Raw genomic sequence first — 21,007 nt, 5'->3', positions numbered from 1 at the left:
TTTTTTTTTTTATTACAAACATGGAGCATTTCACTTCACAAGTCATTAATTGATGGACTGGAGTCATGTAGAATACTTGTTTTTATCAGCTGTTTGGACCCTCAGGCCACATCCACACGAAGCCAGAGCTTTTCCTATCCAATCTTTTTTTTTTTTTTTTCTCTCGTCTCAAGAAATATCTGCGTACACACGAAACCGACACAAAACTATGTAGTATACATGCCAGACCAGTATGTGGCGCTGTAATCCTGCCACAGAGATACACAAAAAATGGAGAAGAAGACTTGGACTATGCGCATAAAAACCTTGCACGCTGTATACAAATGCACATGGAACAATACATTTATTCATCTGTGTTAATGTATAACAAAAAACAGTGGTTTCATGCTCCCAAAACGCCGGATCCATCTAGACGAAATGCCAATACGATACAAAATTTTTATGTATACAGCTAAACGCGTCTCCGTGTGGACGGGGCCCTCATTCTCATGGCACCCATTCACTGCAGAGGGTCCATTGGTGAGCAAGTGATGCAACTGAACAAGTGATGAAAATTCTCCAAATACAAACAAACTCATCTACATCTTGGGATGGCCTGAGGATGAGTACATTTTCAACAAATTCAATTTGAGTGAACTATTCCTTTAAGACTTCACCACCCTGCAGAGATTTTAATGCTTTGACTCACGCGTCAGAAGTGCTACCTGCTGTACGATCATAATACTATATTCTGTAAATGCAAGGTGTTTTAAAGTGTTTCGTTTTTTTACACAAGGCTCTCATCTACAGTACAGCTGGAAGACGGACATCCATAAAAACGCTTTTAATTGCTTCCAGTAGTTGGCTGTGCAGCGTTCACAGGCTCGGTGTACAGCGGTCATGCCATCGTGGAGTGAGATAATGTCTGGTATGAGAAGGTGTAGCATTTTTACTTGTGCTTTGATTTATTATATGAAAATGTGAAGCAGTGAGAGACTTGGCTTGTGCTAAATCCAAAGATACTTTATTTTTTTCAACAATAACAAAATATATATTTCGTACACCTTCATGTAGTATTTTCAAGTTTTCGGTTTTCAAATCCTTATCAGTTGTTTTGTTTTTTTCCTGGAAAAAAGAAAACAACTATAGAAAGAGATATTTTGTGAATGAATAAAGTGGATTTTGAGGAAATGACGGACACATTTCCATCGGAAAAGGAGTCTGGTGTACGTTTGTGCCTTGATGTGGTTCCAGCACTTCAGCAGCAAGAAATTCTTGTGCTTTTCGGTCTTTAAACGTGGCCCCTCATGTCATTTTGATTTAAAATGTGGTAAATGTATCCACATGAAACCACTGCTGCGTTGCAGTTAGTTGTCAGAAACTTCGCGATAATTCACTCTTTCAAGCCGGTAGTCGACGCAATGCCAGTTATTTTTGAAAAGTTGCTTTTTACAATGCTGTGCTTTTAAAATGCATTGCCGTAGACGCTCTTTATGTTTAATTTTCAGGAATGCAGTGCATTTGGATCACATGGAGTTTCCAACACAAGGTGGTTGCCAGGGTGTTCTGGGTGGTTGCTAGGTGGTTGCTTGATGAAAAACCCTTAGTCCTACTTTAAGTACGAGCAATATAGTTAAGCTTGCACTAGCAAGCATTTATTTTTACTATCATGCTGTCCTTTTTATTTTATTAGATTTTTTGGAGAGAAGGTTCGTTTAATTAGCGTAATGGCATTTATTGAAGAATTTGACTAGTTTGCTTCTTTGTCCGTCTCTCCTCCTCATAAAATAATTACGACCGTATGATGTCACTTTTCTCTGATATAGTTCTTCTTTGACAGGCCTGTGCATGTGGCACCCTGGAAAGCCTTTTACCTCTGAGAAAGCCGGAATTGTTTCTAGTGCTGCTTTCTAGGTCACTGTGTCATTTGTTCTTGCACTCCTGTGTTTTTTTTTATACACAGAGGGTTAACCTACAGGGGGGATGGGCAGAATGTGCCAATGGGGTTTTTCTTGTCTAGTTGGCCAAGCCCACTCAACCCCCCAAAAACAGGCATCAATCTCAGCAGCTTGACCCAGAATCACACCTCTTTCTCAATTGCAAGAAATTAGAATCCGCAATGAACAATTAGCCTGAATTGTTAAATACTGGAATTATGCTTGTTGGCTGAACAGTATGACTAATATATAGGTTAAATAATTGTATAAAAATGTCAATGATTTCAAATATATAATAATTTCAAATAATTATATTACTATAATTATTAATTATATGGTGAAATTATATAATAACATAGTAATTATATGATGGTGAAATAAAATTAATATAATTTTAAATAAATATATTTATAAATAATATGTATATTTATCTATAGAATACAGATATTAAATATCGTCAGCTACATTATATGCATTTTTCCACTGTTTTCTTATATTTTTTGGTTATATATGAATGATGCCTATGTGTTAACATTTTCATTTTTAATTTGATATATTTTGTCTAGCTCTAGTATGGACTAATTCCTGATTCCTGAGCTTTAACTTTTCACCATGTTACGTTGGTTTTTGTGAACCGCTTGATTTATTTTCATCCCTGTTATTTTTATTAACTGGAGATTATGCTGTTTAAATAATATGACCTTTTCTCCCATGAGGTCTAAGTACTGAAATATACTATCTAGCATTTTTTCCTGAGATATAAAGAATAATTTTATGTGACCTTTTACTTGACGTGTACAGAATGCATTTTATCAGCCTACAGATAACTTTACAGAGCACATCTTGGAATGATGTTCCCCAATCGCAGTCCTCCTTGTACCAAGATGTTCCTGAATTCCTGATCAGAGCGTTGTTTCTGCAGGTTATCTTCATTCTCTACTAAACAAAATTCCTGCTGAAGTTATAAAGTGCGGGGAAGATTAAATGAGCCTTTCTTATCCAAGCGCTTTAAGCGCTCTAATAAGAAGAGGTTATGTTTCATGATGTTTCACTGTAGCTTGGCTCAGCTCGAACGTTTCTTTGTCTGAGCTGTCTGATAAGATAATCTAATGTTTAGACAGCTTAAGCAATAGATTGTGCAGTGGTTAGATGTGGCTGTCAACACTAATTGTCTTCGTGCTGAACATTTGTATCCCTAAAGTGATAAATCTGGTTAAGTTCAGAATTCCCTTTTGGTTACCGTTTCCTTTGAATTTGCATTTTTACAAATGTTTTATTAGTGGTGAGGCAAGTTTTACTGTTATTATTGCTCATACCTATGATTAGGGGTTTAGAACAAACCCCTCATTCTCCGTATTTTGGTGCATAACTTGTCCAGCATTTTTTATTCTGCAGGCGTAAATGATGCCTCAAATCATGCGGCTTGTTGGGGAAAAAATATTTTGAGTCAGCAAGTAACTAGCTATCAATACAATAGCTACCACCCAGAACACCCTAGCAACCGCATAGCAACACCCTGCAACCACCCACAGCACCATAGCATCATGAAGGGGACACTTGCATTTGCAAAAAACACCACTTTCCTTTGAAGAAAGTGTTTATTAGTGGTGTTAAAATATAATAATAAAAAAGATAATAATTATATAACAACTAACAATAATAATTTACCATTATTATTAATGTATATAGAATATTGTATAATATCATATATCATTTTATATGATTATTTATCTTTCCTTTCTAAGACTTTATTATTAATATAAATGATATACATTATACATTTTAATTCATTTTTAGCTTTTTATTTTATTCTATCTAATTTAATATTTCCTTTCTAAAACTAGATTATTGCTGAATATGCTGGATTTAATGCTGGATTTAAAAGTCAATAAATTATTATTGTTATCGGTTCTATGTAATTTTACACACACACACACACACACACATATAATCTATGTATAATATATTACATTTTATATATATATATATATATATATATATATTCTGTATTATATTTCAACAAATATGCTTGATTTAAAAGAGAATAATTTACAATCTGTTGACAAATAAACACTGCTGCTTCCATATTTTTCTCACCATTTTATTGGAGTAATGGGCTGCTTGTGTTTCCCACATTCAGCACAAATGCCCTCAAGCTAGTTCTACTAGCATGCTAGTAAACACCCCGGACACATGGTCTTCTGTCAGCAGTGGTAACAGGCTGATGACATCTGTATGTGTCTGTTTATGTTCACACTAGAGCCTGCTGCACATATAACAGACCGCAGACGGTGTTCAAGAGGAAGTGTAAGGCTGTTATCTCTGAGCTAGTTTAGTCACCATCCTTCACACCTTCCTTCCTGACATGTACACGCACTAACACTTTGACCCTAATTCTTCAAGAGGAGGTTTCCTGAGTTGTGCCTTGTGACCCTGTTCTGCGCATGGCCAGGATGGGAAAAGCAGCGACAGACTGGTGTACATTGATGCAGCTGTTGGGAACATGTTTGAAGATGTTTGATCTGAGCCCATCTGTTTTGTTTTGCTGGTTGTGACTTTAGTAAAGACACGGTACTTTAACAAAATGTCAGCTGCGTTCATCAGAAACTGATTCGAATGAAAACTGACTTGGGTTTCGCACCTTTTGAACCTCTCTGAGCCCAAAATAATATTAGGCCTATTTGATACAAGACGTTTTGGCAGAAGTGGCCGTTGAGCAGCCGCAAAGTCAGAGATCTCAAACGTTGTAACACTAGAAGCTTAACGTGTTGAAGCAGTGAATTTCTTGCAATTTAGATTGTTTTGATTTCTCTTACATAAAAAGAAAATATTATATTTGCCATTACCTTCATCAGAAAAGAACACATTTTCAGGTTTTCAGTAGTTGTACTGGCTAGTAAAATGAATCTACTCAGTTGCACTTATTCTGTATGATGTCCTGGGTGTGTTTAGTTTTATATGGAAACCCTTTGATAGTTTGAGCTTTGTTTGAAGCGTTTACCAAGTTTGTGAAAAAAAAAGTCAGAATTAAAAAATTGGCTATCTTTTAATTCATGTATGACTTGAAATTGGCCACACTCTATAGAGTGGAATTGAAGAGACAGTAAAGGTCCTTGTACACTGAGTTTTTGCGTATTCGTCATCCTAAAAATTCATCACACACAGAAACCTTTCACACTGAATCCGATGCGTATAAATTAATCAATTTAGTCTTTAAGCATTGAGGATGATTTTGTTGTCCTCTCTTTTCTTAAAAAGAGAAAAAGAAAAGAAATACTGGGTCCATCCAATCCTGAGATAGCGTAGAGAGGAAGGAGAGTTCCTCCTCCTTATCAAGGAGCTGTGGGGATTATCCCAGACGATTCAGATTACTTCAGGATGTCAGTGGCTCAGTTTGATGCTTTGCTAGCGATACTGGAGCCAAATATATAAAATATGACCAATTTCCATGAACTCAGTGTGCTAGGACCTTTACAGTGCTTTGTGCTGCAAGACGAAGTGGATCAACTTGTCAGACGCCATTCTGGATTTTGGCGTTCTCTTGTACGGTGGATCTGAATTGTCAAAACAACTCTCAAAATGCTTGCTAAGAATGCGAAAATGTAGAAAATGACGGATGAAAGTTTCGGAGACCGTGTGGAAACGTGTTTGACACAACGTGAGGTCGTATTAAATTTTTTACATACGAAAATTTCGGACTCGGTGTACAAGGACCTTAAGAGGAATTTACTGAATTGCAGTTCAAAGAAATTGAGCAGAGCCATTGCATTTTGGGAAATGACAGATCTATCTACACTGTAAAAGCAATTTTTCAAAGTTATTAATAAAACAAAGATTATTGGAGTACCTTTTACAAGATGTTTTTCTACATCAAATTTAATGTATAATTTAATGTGTTGGTGTACTTGTTTTTGGTGAAATTTACTTGCAATTTCCGAGTGAAAATTGTTTCTACACCATTTTTTTTTCATTGTAATGTCTATATTTCTATCTATTCTATTTCTATTTCTATCTATATGTCGTTCTATCTTATTCTTCCTCAAATATTAAAGCCTACTGAAGGTGTTACCAAGCAAACATTCAAAGTTTTTCTGGTTAAAAATGACATTCTTCTTTTTAAAATGAGTTTTAACTCTACTTGTATCCAAATTTGACTTGCATCCTGTTATCTCAATGCAATTTTACAATGCATCCGAGCAGCCCTGATGTTCACTTTTCATTTACGTAAGGTAAACACTGACTAACTGACTAGTTTTCTGGGAGACTGCAGTCAACCAGGAAAACAGCGTAGCTTTGCAAGCCCTACAATAGAATCATTGCACTATTACTGTTTTCTTTCTCCATTCTCCAAGTTGCCACCTGGCACAGCTTTCCTCTTCCCTGAGGTATTTTGAAGTGCCTGCATATTGCGATCCATTCAGTAGTCTCCTCAATGACGTTGTATAGGCTTAACTATTGTTTCTTGGGGCTTTTCTTAGCTAGCAGCCCTATTTACCCACTGAGGGAGCTTCCGTTGTCTCGTAGGCAAGGGGAATAGTCAAGCTGTTACTGGCTGAGTAATGGACCACACATGATCGAAGCTCACACTGTTCCTCTATTGCCATGCCTTCAAGTGTGGACAGAGGAGCACCTCTCCTTCTCCGCCTCTCCCTCGTTCTCACTCTCCGCCGCCAGTTGAGAGGCTCAGTTGTTTCTTTGTGTCATCCATTCATAGGGTTGGTGTATTGGGCAGAGCTGAGGCTGGTTCTTTGTCCTTAGCGTTGAGATTACCTTCCCTCAACCCCCTCCCCTAATCTTTCTGCTCTCCATCTACAACCCAACAATAGAGCACTAGCAAGCATCTCAGACATGCCATGAATGTTAGTTCTCTTTTGTTGGTTTTCGTTTGCCCTGATAGAGCAGTGAAAGGAGGCATTTCAGTTTTAGACACCGACACTCAAGGTATTGTCTCGTATCCTGAAGATGTCTGCAGTCTGAAATGAGCGTTTTATCTTCGTTGTCCTTCTCCTTGTAAAGTCTAGCCATATAGGTGCTTCAAAACATTTTTGCTTCATGTGGTAAAATGTTTTTTATATAATGTGCAACCACATTTTGTAAGTTTGTAAGTAGATAGCTGAAATGCATACAGTAGTACTGGAGCTGTGTATTGATGCAGATTCCCTGATTCAAATAGATTTTGATTCACAAGGTTTCGATTTGATTCTAAAATAGTGAAATTATGTCAAAGTCGGACAATCATAAATAGTTACCTTAATACAAAGAAAATGTGTAATGGACATTTTCTGCAGATGCAAATGGGTAAATAATGTGTGTTGTGTGTGTTTTTCTTAAAACACAGTTAACTTTGGCTGTGTGTTGTACTTAATGAAGAAAACAAACCACAAGTGTAAAATGGACAACGTTCGTTATCATAAAGAACAACAAGAACTATTTAAATTAATAATTCACTTTTCAAAAATTATCCACCATACTGTGTTCTATTCATTTTCTTTGTGCAAACAGAGAGATGCATTGCTTTTGGCAATCATTTAAAATAGCTTAGTAGTCATTGAAAAACTGCTTAACGTTTAGTTGTTCATGTAATTTGCCGCAAAGTCTGATCCAACGCTTGCATTTTTCGAGATTACTGTCTCAAATCGAATTAAACGCCATTCACTATTCTCTTTAGATACTAAGTATCCAAATTAATGTATCATAACCACACATTTTTGCCATAATGTTGGGAATTTGCAAAGAAATTAGGTTTGTACTGAGACTGCTCAGTAAGTTTAATGGACAAAATGGCTAAAACAATTTTATTGGATATTTGGACTGTCATTCATTTATATGCATGTACTATTTGATTGTCAATTTGGGTTGTCAGTCATTTATATGTTGAAGTATCAATTCCAATTCATATGGGTTTATTTCCATTATGTCTATTTTTGACCCTGGAGCACAAAACCAGTCTTAAGTCGCTGGGGTATATTTGTAGCAATAGCCAAAAATACATTGTATGGGTCAAAATTATAGATTTTTCTTTTATGCCAAAAATCATTAGTATATTAAGTAAAGATCATGTTCCACGAAGATATTTTGTAAATTTCCTACTGTAAATGTATTAAAACTTAATTTTTGATTAGTAATATGCATTGCTAAGAACTTCATTTGGACAAATTTAAAGGTGATTTCCTCAATATTTAGATTTTTTTTTGCACCCTCCGATTCCTGATTTTCAAATAGTTAAATCTCGGCCAAATATTGTCATGTCCTAACAAACCATACATATATGAAAAGCTTATTTATTCAGCTTTCAGATGATGTATACATCTCAATTTCGAAAAATTGACCCTTATGACTGGTTTTGTGGTCCAGGGTCACATTTCTTTTTAGAAGAAAGAAATTCTCTAATTTGCTTATGCAGTTTGCTAAATTTAGTCATTTATTGAAACCAGTAGCTTGTATTTTTGAGCTATTCATTGAAAGAATCTTCTCATAAGATTTATTTTGTTCTGAAAATCAGGCTGCAACAGTCACGTTTTATGTTTTTGATTCACTAAAAAGAACCAACTCATTAGACTTATGTTCATGAATCTGACTATGCTGGTTGTGCTTTGTTTGTTTTTGCTTTATGATTGATAGCACAGCTCCATAGAAGGATGCTTCTTGGCATTTATTTTGCAGTCTTTTTCAGTAGACAGCAAACTCACATTCACAATTTGTGGCACTGAAGAGTCAGCAGTGTTGGCATTTATGGCACAGAGAGAACATTTTCCCAATTCTCAATGTCAATTGACTACATAAATCTAGTGTAGATCAGACCTGAAGCTATTTTTAAAGTGTTTTATGGAATGAAGGGAGCCAGACCTCCTTCAGATGTTGGTTGGCATAATCACATCTGCTGTTCTGCAACATAATATACACCACTTAGTTTCATGTTTTTCCATGGCTTGTGTTTCAATCATAAATTCTCATACATTTGAAAGTCCTCTTCTGGTTAAAACAAAGAACTGTTTGAAGTATCACCCACATGTTGGCAAATTCCGTCTCTCGTCTTGCGTCGTTGGGGTCTGTAGTAATGTCTAGTGATCCTAGGCACTTTTTCACCATCTGTAAAATTCACACAAGTTACGTTTTTATACATTTCATGCAAACTCAAAAACAATTGAACTGAATTAATGCATAGTCTAGTAAACATGCCGTTTTTATTAGTGCAAATGTTTTATTACTTGTTCGCTGGCCAGCATCGGCGGAAATATTAATGGATATATTGAAAGATTTCTGGAATTCTGAAAGTAATCCAATTGCAAGTTGATTTCCCTCAAAATTATAAACAGATGGTGGTGATTATTTGTTTGGTTGACTCATCCAGTGGCTTGAGTTTAAGGCGTGGCTTACTGTTCGAATGAAAAATGGTGAACAGGTGTATTTTAGTAGGATTAATTGCAACTTATTTCCTGTTGCGATTCCATTTGGTGCCGCTAGTGCACAGAATTACACACTGCCACTTTAATTTGGATTGACGAAAGTCTGTGTGTGTGTGTGTAAACAGTCACTGATTAGGATGTTTATGAAAGACCTCTTGCATGAACTTTATCAAAGAAAGCTCAGGCTTAAACAACACTGCAAACGTCATTTTCTCAGATGCAAGGCTGTTGCTAATCAGGAAATACATTTTGTTTGAAGAATTCAAAGATGCACACTTGACAATGGGAAATGGCCTCCTCCTGACAAATGTTTGTGCTGCTATCCAGAGGAAATGAAAACACCTCTGGAACGTGCTTTCGGCTTTAGGTTCATGTTCGTATATCCTGTCATCTGGAGGAATGTGGTAAGCGATTTGTCAAGAAGGCTTCATCTGAAGTGCTGACTTCCCTAATACCTCAGTTTTATTTCAAACAAATGGTTTCTGTCATCATAATTTTAGCAAAGTCAATCACGCACATTTTAGCCGTAACTGTGGCATGTTTTTAGCTCCTCGTGGGTCAGTAATGTATTGTGTATTAGGACTTTTTCCACATTAACGGCAGGAAAATGTGATTATAATGACAAGTGCGTGGTGTGCCACTGGCCTCGTTCAAGGTAAGGTTATTTGCTATGGCCTGACTGCTTGGGTTTGATTCCAGAAGACGGTGGAGATTTGGCGCAGTATGGTATTGATTGATGGATTGTGTGCAGAATATTCCTCTGTTTCTTCATCTCAGGCAGTGAGGAGGAGAAGAAGGGCTGGGTGTATGAAATTTTAGCTTTTTTTCTGACGGGTTTCTCCTCTGCGTGGTCAGCTGCAGTCGTGCACTGAAGATCTCTGGGGTTCTGATTCATTGAAACCATATGATGAACCAAATATTTTGAAAGGATCCCAAGCAGCGAAATCTGCTAGCTATTTTTTTAATGATTTAGAATTAATCAGTTTTGGGTGGTAATTGGTAACTCGAGCTTGAATGTTGAGCGATGCTCAGAGAACTGATGTCTTTCCTTTGTGGTCCCACAATGATTGAAAAGTCAATTGCGAAATCAAAAGGCTGTAAAAAAGGATTGCTTACCAGGATGGTGGTGTGGTTTCTGTGATTCTGTGACCATAAAGTCTAAAATGCGTAAATGAGCTCCTATACAAAAATGCAAATTGACACCATGTGGAAGACAAAGCATTTAAAAACAGTTAAGTGGCTGGTTGGGTTCCTTTTAAGAATGTTTATGGGATTACCAGGCGCTTTCGTCTCACGCAATAGCACCGCTAACTATATTTTGGTAACTTTCGAATTAATGTCACGCCTTTTGTTTTATTGCAAACCTTTTTCCCCTGTCATTTTCCTTCCAGCCACTAATTTAAGAAAATCCTTAGTTTGTTTAAAAAGTCAAAGGCCATTCCACACTGAATTAAGCGATTTGGATTGTTTTCCGGAAGCTTCATCAGGGCTTTTTGCTTTTCACTCTTGTGTGGAAATATAATTTAAAGTTGATATACTCGCACGCACACACACACACACACACACACACACACACACACACATATATATATGTATATATATTTGTGTGTTCATAAACTTTAAATTATATTTCCATTTTATATATATGTATGTGTGTGTGTGTGTGTGTGTGTGTGTGTGTGTGTGTGTGTGTATGTATATATATATGTATATGTGATCCTGGATCACAAAACCAGTCATAAGAGTCAACATGAAAGCTGAATAAATAAGCTTTCCATTGATGTATGTATTTTTTAGGATAGAATAATATTTGGCTGAGATGCAACTATTTGAAATCTTGAAATCTGGAATCTGAGGGTGCAAAAAATCTAAATAAGTCCTTAGCAGTGCATATTACTTATCAAAAATTAAGTTTTGATGTATTTACAGTATGAAATGTGCAAAATACCTTCATGGAACATGATCTTTACTTAATATCCTAATGATTTTTGGTGAACTTGGTCAATACTAATCTTATTAATAACTTACGTTTCTTCCCCACCGCAGAAACCACCACAGGTTCATCAATGCCATCAAAATTATTCAGTTTTTTAGGGCTGCACGATAAATCGCATGCGATTGTCATGCGCATCTTGTCAGTAAAGCCAGTTCTGTGATTAATAGTAAATCTTCATCACGTGCTTTCAGAGGGAGTGGCATTTAATACACAGAGCCGTAGATCACTGACAAGCTACGCAATATCGCGTTCATAATCGAAGGTGATTCATATGCGATATTGCATAGCTTGTCAGTTAGTGTTTACAATGCGTGGAATGGTGCGCTGTGATTGGTTGAGCGGATGTATCGCATTCTGCAGAGAAGGGAGACTGGCGTTTGTCAAGGTTTGGAAAGATAGGGAGAAGGCATGACAAAATAACACGACGGATATCGCATTTTGCTTAAATTAAAAATGGACTTTTCAACACCGACCAGATACAATACTGATTTTGGCGGGAACTAGGGGTGGGCGATATGAGCTAAAATTCATATCACGATATTTTACACTGTCCAGGCAATATCGATATTATATTGTGATATGAGAAAAAAAAATTACAGGAAAAATATTTTAACCTTGTATAACTAGAAAAAGTGACGGATTGGACATAGACCTGAAAAGTCTTTTATTGTGACATTGTTTTTCTCAAAAAGTGCAAATGTGCAACATGAGGTATAGGCCTGTATGAATTAAATTAAATTAAATATTGTGTGTTTGAGTTGGCCAGTGGTTCCCAAACTTTTTCTGCCAGGCCCACCTTTTGTAGAGAAAAATATTTTCAGAAATAAAATATATTTTGGATTTTGTTTTCCCTTAATAATAAAAACTTCATTTAAAAACTGCATGTTGTTCACTTGTGTTATCTTTTACTAATATTTAAATTTGTTTGATGATCTGAAACATTAAAGTGTGAGAAACATGCAAAAAAATAAATCAGGAAGGGGGCCAACACTTTTTCACACCACTGTATATTTATATCATCAGTCAGTGAAAGTCAGTGAAAATTGCAACTAAGGTGAGACAAATTTTGATTATAAATAATTATATCATTCTAAAATGAAAATATATTGGTAAAAATAGCTCAGTGTAGTTAAAAATAGAGAATATTACCGTATTGACCCGAATATAAGACGATGTTTTTTTCTTGGAAATACAGCTGAAAAAACGCGGTCGTCTTATATTCAGGGTCTAGACTTTGACATGTCAATAATACACCCACAACAATAGGTGGCGCCAAATATGCATAAAACGAGTGTGCCATGAAATACGTAATGTAATGCATGTTGTAAAGATCGGGAGTAAAGACAAAAGAAAACCTTACAGCTGCATGAGTCGTGACTGTCACGTTAGCCTGATGGGACCAAAACTCCCTTTGTAATTTTAAAACGTAAGACAGTACCCAGATTTGAAGTCTACAGTAAGATTTAACTTCTACTGTTAATAAGATTTTGGTAGGCTACTATTAGATGGATAGCCTAAATGTCCTAATTCAGATGGGCTTCCTGTTGTTTTATTTTTTTTTTTATGTGCTTGTTGGTATATTTTTCCAGTTTTTACCATACTTTGAAAACAAAAATTTAAATAGGAAAAATATGCAATATGAAAATAATTGAAGACAAAATTTGTTTTACTGAGAAAAAACAAGATTTGTTTTTCAAGATTTGAAAAAGCCTTTTTCCAAAAAGTACTTCTGGAAAAAGGGGGGTCGTCTTATAATCAGGGTCGTCTTATATTCGGGCCAATACGGTGCTTAATATTTCTGTGTACTGTTTTTATTCTTATTAAGTATTGCTTTTTTTTGCTGCAGCCTGTCAAGAGCATTTCAGATCCCTCACTTGTGTGGTTCCATGACCGTTAAGATGATGCCTATGTAGGCAGTGAGGCAGCTCACATAAGTTTTGGAATATGTGTTGTGTCTTATGTTTTGCACAGAATGCATCATTGGACATACTAAAAGGATGATGTGTTCCACAGCAGGAAGTGGGGCGGGGTCAAAGTCAAGGTCTCATCATTGAATGTGCTGTTGGGGGTCATCTGTAATTTCACTCACAGGACACAAACATGGGACAGTCAACATATGTACCTTTAATTATGAGCAAGCCCCCTAATGTGCAGCTAATAACGTATGCGCTTGATCGAGAGGCATCTGTGATAACAGTGTGATTGTGTCTAATGAGATCACACTGTGCACCACCATGAACCATCCTCTGTGATTGTCTATAATTAATGTGGAACATGTGGAATCACACATGGAAGTGTGCTTTGTGCTCCAGTGAGCTCATTAACAAAGGGGATTGTTGTGGAATAGAGAGAGTTTTGGGAGGATTTCGCATTGTATTTATTAAGATTATCCGTGACAAAATAATAGAAGTGGATGAAGGATTTTACCAAACAATGAAAAGAACAAAAAACTTTTCTCTTTTTAAACCACACTGAAATAAAATGTTGTAAGATTTACTTGGAAAGTCTTTTCACACAAATTGCTTGTACATTTCATAAATAATTACAGAGAAGCAAGACAAGTAACGTGTTGAATTAAACATGACATTTTGAAGTAGTAAAACACGAAAAAGCCTTTAACTTGGAAAACATACTCCATTAATCTTTGTTTTATTTACAACTTTTTATTGGCCCATTATTTTATTTTGCTCCTGGAAAATACAAACCTCACTGAGATTACAGTAATTCAGTTAAGGAAAACATTTAGCAATTATAAATCAAGCCTTCAACAAAAGATAATTAGTTTAAACTCATCTTTCCTACTTCTGTTTTATGAATGTTGCATATCATTTTGCGTACTAGACTTTTTACCATTGTATTTTTGACCCATTTTAGTCTTAGTTTAACATTGACTATGACACTATTTTCTGGCATATCGTTTAAAATTAATTCATTTTATTATTTTCTTTTTCCAATTTTAGCACAAATGGATTAGGTAAACTTAATTTTACAGTTTTAATTCGGTTGCATGCATTGAAATAAATTCAAAAACCTTATTGCACCAAACTGAACAATCAGTAAAAGCGTATTTTAAGTGTATTCAGTTATTCATTGGAACCTTTCTTTCATTCATGGACTACCAATTTTCCAAAAATGAGTAAAATACCATTCATTCTTGAGGGGGGAAAATTAAGTATAAATCATGCATGGCACAGATCAGCCTGGAGGTCTTTCAGCCTCCTCTTGATTGATTTGCTATCGTGGCCTCTAGTTGATAGATTACCTGGTGTCTTCTTAAAGGCCGAAGTAATCAGTATCCCTTCTCCAACACATCAGACTTCTGATGAACGAAGGTTTTTGGGGTCAAGTTAGTGGAGAAGACCTGGAATAGCCATATGCATCAGGAAAAAAACTTTATGATGGTCTGAAGGCAGTGGGAGCTGCGTGTGGGTGGCAAAGTGTTTTTGGCTGCCAATATTTTACTGAAGATGCTCAGATTTGGTTGGTTGAGCCACTGGCGTTCACGGCCGTTGTGCTGTGCTCTTAACTGTAGTGAGTCTTGGCTAAACCAATAGCATGCCATGGCCTGGCATGGCCCGTTTGCTGGTATGCCTCATAAAAGAAGAACTGCATCGCATGCAAGCAGGCACTTCAGCCAGCAACTTCAGAACATCCGCCACGTGTCCGGAGACCAGGAATCTGTGCGCTCCAGTGGCGGAAGCAAAGCCAAGACAAGACGCAAAAGACACTCGGCTGAATTCATTTCATTCCATTCCCGAAGTATTTCTGATGATTTTTGTCTACAATGCAGATGTTCTTTTTGAAAATTTCTGACATTGCACATAACTCACCGGAAAGCCAACACACCCCACTGACAAGGCAACAACTGAGAATGTCGCTGGTGCACTGGTCCAAAAATGAGGGAAAAAAAGAGAATTCTTAGGAAGAAAAGGGGGAAAAAAGCCTGCTCAGTGGGCGCATTGTATTCGCTTCCATCTGAAGAGTTTTTTGTGTGGATCTCCTCGGGTGACCACATGTTCCCCTCTGCATTCCTTCAGCTGGTTCTCATCCACCCGATGTCATTCTCCTCATTTTCCTACCCACGTGCTCCTGTGGGTCAACAAGAGCCACTCGAATGATTAACCATCCCAACAGGATGGGTCTTGCACGCAAACACAACGAGCAGGTCGCCCACTCGCTCTCTTTTTCTCTCCATGGGAAGACAAAGAAGTTCCAGAAACATGCAGGAACAAAGTCCAGCTAATTTATTATACTCTGGCCAGAGGGACTCGAGCCGTGACAAACAGCCTCCTGTTGAGAGGACTGTGTACTGTGGCCAGAGAGTGGGCTGAGTATTCAGACCTGGGTCAAACTCTGGATAAAACAAAGCCTCTTTATTTACCAAAAGATTCACAGAGCATGACACATTTGGCAGATTAGGCTAATTGATATTGGATGGATGGCATTTTGTATCCATTGTAGCAGCTAAGTAGCATTTGACAAAGCTTATCCTGAGAAATGTGTTAATCATTCTTGGCTAGTAACTAAAATAGTAGCAGTTAACAGTAGTTTTTACTTTTCAAAACCATGGCAGTGTAGCTTTTATTTTATTTATGAGTTTTTGTTTATGCAGCCTATTTATTAGTATAATTTGACAAGTATAGATTATACCATTACTAGTTAAATATATACTATTACGCAAATTGTGTACTCTTAAAAATTACATAATGGCAATTTATTTATTGTTCTTGAAGCTGAATGTGTTAAATGTGAAAAAGCTGAGCTGTACTATTAAATAGCTATTAAACAACACTGACAGTGCTATAAATTTTCATTTATTCATCAAAATCATAAAAAAAAAAAAAGATTAATTTGGCTTCAGTGCAGACTAGCCTGTGCTTTGTTAGTTACTAGCTACCTATATCTTCATAAGAAAGGCTTGACTGGAGTCTAACTGTATGAAATGATAAGTAGCTTGGCAAATTACTTTTTGAAAGAAGTTTCCATGACCCTGGTTGTGTGAGATCCAATATGGAGTGCAGACTGGGAACTTATGTTTGTATTTTCTAAGGTTTAAAAGGATAGTTTACCCAAAAATGAAAACTTAGTCATCATTTGCTCACTCATGTCGTTCCAAACCTGTATGAGTTTCTTTCTTATGTTGAACATAACAGAAGATATTTTGAAGAATGCTGGTAATCAAACAGTTGTTGGTCCCCATTGACTTCCATAGTATTTCTTTCCCTACTATGGAAGTCAATGGGAACCAACAATTGTTTGGTTCTTCAAACTGTATGAAATGATAAGTAGCTTGGCAAATTACTTTTTGAAAGAAGTTTCCATGACCCTGGTTGTGTGAGATCCAATATGGAGTGCAGACTGGGAACTTATGTTTGTATTTTCTAGGGTTTAAAAGGATAGTTTACCCAAAAATGAAAACTTAGTCATCATTTGCTCACTCTCATGTCGTTCCAAACCTGTATGAGTTTCTTTCTTATGTTGAACATAACAGAAGATATTTTGAAGAATGCTGGTAATCAAACAGTTGTTGGTCCCCATTGACTTCCATAGTATTTCTTTCCCTACTATGGAAGTCAATGGGAACCAACAATTGTTTGGTTCTTCACAATTCTTCAAAATATTGTCTTTTGTATTCAACATAATAAAGAACAACAGGTTTGGAACAACATGACGGTGAGTAAATGATGATGACAATTTTCATTTTTGAGGGAATTATTTCTTTAAGAACCCAGTTCCAGTTTTCAATCAGGCACTGGTACTTACAGTAGCATCAGTATACTGTAGGTCATGAACACCACACTATTCTTTGCCATTGTAGGTCGGTAACGTGTGTGAGCCTCTTATGTAGTTCAACTGTACATTTGTTTTAACAATCTATTTGATGGCCATTCAGAAAATCCCTGTTCAGCACATGTGTAACCTTTATGCAAGATGTATCATGTGTCAACATTGATGCCAAACAGGTGGCTTAGTTTGCAGTATGAAGCGCTGACTGAATGACACACATGCCACTTTATGATCCACAGGAAATGAAATGTTTGTATTTTCTAGGGTTTAAAAGGATAGTTTACCCAAAAATGAAAACTTAGTCATCATTTGCTCACTCTCATGTCGTTCCAAACCTGTATGAGTTTCTTTCTTATGTTGAACATAACAGAAGATATTTTGAAGAATGCTGGTAATCAAACAGTTGTTGGTCCCCATTGACTTCCATAGTATTTCTTTCCCTACTATGGAAGTCAATGGGAACCAACAATTGTTTGGTTCTTCAAAATTCTTCAAAATATTGTCTTTTGTATTCAACATAATAAAGAATCACATACAGGTTTGGAACAACATGACGGTGAGTAAATGATGATGACAATTTTCATTTTTGAGGGAATTATTTCTTTAAGAACCCAGTTCCAGTTTTCAATCAGGCACTGGTACTTACAGTAGCATCAGTATACTGTAGGTCATGAACACCACACTATTCTTTGCCATTGTAGGTCGGTAACGTGTGTGAGCCTCTTATGTAGTTCAACTGTACATTTGTTTTAACAATCTATTTGATGGCCATTCAGAAAATCCCTGTTCAGCACATGTGTAACCTTTATGCAAGATGTATCATGTGTCAACATTGATGCCAAACAGGTGGCTTAGTTTGCAGTATGAAGCGCTGACTGAATGACACACATGCCACTTTATGATCCACAGGAAATGAACTAAGCTCCAAAGATTTTACCTGATACAGTACAAAGCATCCACACCTCTATGAACTATGTGTGTGTGTGTATACACTAAAAAAGATAACCCATTAAGCTGATTAAATTTTGCAACATTGATAAAAAATGTTTCTTGAGCAGCGAATCAGCATGTTAGAATGATTTCTGAAGGATCATGTGACACTGAAGACTGGAGTAATGATGCTGAAAATTCAGCTCTGCATCACAGCAATAAATTACATTTAAAAACATCACAATAGAAAAAAGTTATTTTCACTTGTAATAATATTTTACAATATTGCTGTTTTTACTGTATTTTTGTACTGTATTTTATAAAAGACTTAAAAGCATTTAAACTTTTGAATGGTAGTTTATATACGTTTTTATTAGATAAATGTGTGTATGAAGATCAAGATCTTGCACAAACTCTGGCAGAAATTCAGCTATTTTTGGTCTGTTTTGGTTCTTGTTAATAGTAGTGTAAACATAAGGAGACATTTAGTGGTTTGCCATGTGGGGCTGAAGTCACATTTTTAGCAGTCTGTGAACAGCTTTTTCCTATTTATTTTAATTGAACATTTTCAGATACCCGTCATTTTGCCAAAATTCAGAGATGTTCCTTTTGACAGATTGTGTTTGTATGGAAATAAAAGACAGGGGAGGCAAGACTTATGACTCTTAAGACTTTATGAGACTCTAAAATGGAAGTGTATGTCCCAGGCATGTCCTTTCAGTGGCTTTCACGCCGCCTTGTGATAATCGCTAACTCTAAAATGTTTTTTTTTCCTAGAGGCCAGACATTTCTTGTGGGATGAAAAGAGCCTCTTCTTACAGTCCTTTTGGGAAGTCTGTTACCATCTATGAAAGTGTTACAGGACAGATGTGTAGGGTGTAACTTATGTTTTCTGATCCCTTTTGGCCAAAGCGGGATGCTTTGTAAATAGTTCTCTGCCTTTTACAGTACAATGTTTAACAGACACACAGGAAGTGGAGAAAGGAGTGACACAGTCACCAGTTAAAGCTATAGACTTCTCCCTTTTCTCCTCTTCTTTCTTCTGTTATCTGATTACTAGAGTTCAGTTGCCATGTAATGTTCTCCTCATAGTAAAGCAATTGGCCTAATAGTGAGTCCTGTAAAAGCTGTTTTTCCCAAGAGAGGCGGCATGATATAATGAAAAGTGTGGTGGTCGCTTTTTCACCATGCTAATTTAGTAGTCAATGTGCTGAGTGGGCTTTTTTTTCTTTCTTTCTTTTTGTCAATAAGGCCTAAATGGAAATGGCGCTTTCATTGATTTGCCATTTGTGGACAATTGATTCATTCATGCGGGTAAAAAAGTTAAAATGGATGCTGATGTGTGCATATTGTTTTCCTGGAAAAGGTTCAAAGATGAGAGGGTGTGCCATAAATTGAATCATGCTTGAATGTATAATATAATACTCTTGTCTTTTTTGGGGGAAATGGCAAAAACGAGAGTTCACACCCATTCTCTGTTTGCTTTGACATGGTTGCAAACTAGATAATGTGGCTATTGTGGTGTTTAGATCAACAATGTCCAGCCATGACCATGTTGATTTCATGGTGGCCCGAGATGGTTTGTTCCGACTGCAGAGCCCCCGACCCTTTCAATGTGTGTCTGCTTCACTGTTTGTTGAAGCCCACCGACTGAAGGCCTTTAGTCTCACTCTGTCTGACCCTAATTCAATAATACACCAGCTGACATTTTGACTAACTTGCCAGACTGACATATTGAAATACATTGACTTAGTTTACTGTGGTATCGATTTTCTGTTGTTTAACAAGGAACAGTTCAAAGTGTCAAATCTGTTAGTTAATGTTTTAAATCTTTGTGCCTCGCTTATTATTTGACATTTTAGTGTAAATTGGTGACAAAACACATTTTGTGACTTTGAAATGTCAATAGTTTGTTTTTCTTTCCAGCCATATGAATTGATTTGTAATGCCGGCGTTTCTAAGATTAGCCTTTTGAAACCAGTTTGTGCCTGACTAATCTACCGTGTATAAATTATTTATTTATGCAAATGGATTTTTTATTTCCCATTTCAAGGAAGCTGTGATGTGGTAAGACCTTTTGACATGATTTGCAGCATGACCCAATGCTCTTCATCAGAGGAACTTCAGGAAGGATTCACTGCAATATCAGATGTGGTAGCCTGTAGTGACATCTTGGTAATAAACAAACATTCTTTCAGGTTCCCATTGATTTTACGTGTCGAGCACAAGCCACAAGCTCCTCTTTCTTTAATTTATTTTCCTAATATGACTAATAATAATTTATTTAATACTATTCAGTTAGTTGTTTGTTGATATTGAATATTTGATGATTTTACTGGAAAATCAGAGCCTCTTTACTATTTTAGAAAATCCTGTGGCAGTACCTTGGTCCAGTGATTGTATCAGAAAGAAATACCATGGCGTTTTAAAGGGGTCATATGATGCTGCTAAAAAGAACATTATTTTGTGTATTTGGTGTAATGAAATGTGTTTATGCGGTTTAAGGTTAAAAAAACACATTATTTTCCACATACTGTACATTATTATTTCTCCTCTATGCCCCGCCTTTCTGAAACGTGTCGATTTTTACAAAGCTCATCGGTCTGAAAAAGCGAGGTGTGCTCTGATTGGCAAGCTATCCAGTGCGTTGTGATTGGCCGAATTCCTCAAGTGTGTGACGCAAATGTTACGTCCCTTACCATACTGTGATGCCTGCGGCAACCACATGTGATGACCCCGGGCTGGACTCCGCTTTGTCCATGGTGAAAGCCGATCCGGCGATCCACAGCGCAAAGTTGTAGTATTTCCTCAGCAACCAGCACAGATCAACTCCAGTCATGAAGAAGCGGATATCATCCTCTTTTGGAAGGCCAAACAAAGTAGTTTCGATTTCACAATGAAGCACACAGCGCCTTCACAACGAACATGGCGACGGCAGCAACAATACTACAGCGAGAATAAAAGTTACGCCT

General features: G+C 36.6%; 1 protein-coding gene across 1 annotated transcript in view; it reads left to right on the top strand.

The window, feature by feature from the left end:
* The first annotated feature begins 9,554 nt into the window (after positions 1 to 9,554).
* LOC107559827 (transmembrane and TPR repeat-containing protein 2-like) overlaps positions 9,555 to 21,007 on the top strand; it is a 90,209-nt gene continuing 78,756 nt past the window's right edge. The window contains exon 1 of the mRNA XM_016243806.1: positions 9,555 to 9,726. Within this exon, the coding sequence (XP_016099292.1) occupies positions 9,722 to 9,726 (5 nt within the window). The 5' untranslated portion in view covers positions 9,555 to 9,721. The remainder of the gene's footprint in view (positions 9,727 to 21,007) is intronic.

Source organism: Sinocyclocheilus grahami, unplaced genomic scaffold, assembly GCF_001515645.1.
Source record: "Sinocyclocheilus grahami isolate Dianchi unplaced genomic scaffold, SAMN03320097.WGS_v1.1 scaffold22.1, whole genome shotgun sequence".
Lineage (NCBI taxonomy): Eukaryota > Metazoa > Chordata > Actinopteri > Cypriniformes > Cyprinidae > Sinocyclocheilus > Sinocyclocheilus grahami.
This window is presented reverse-complemented; position numbering and strand designations above follow the sequence as displayed.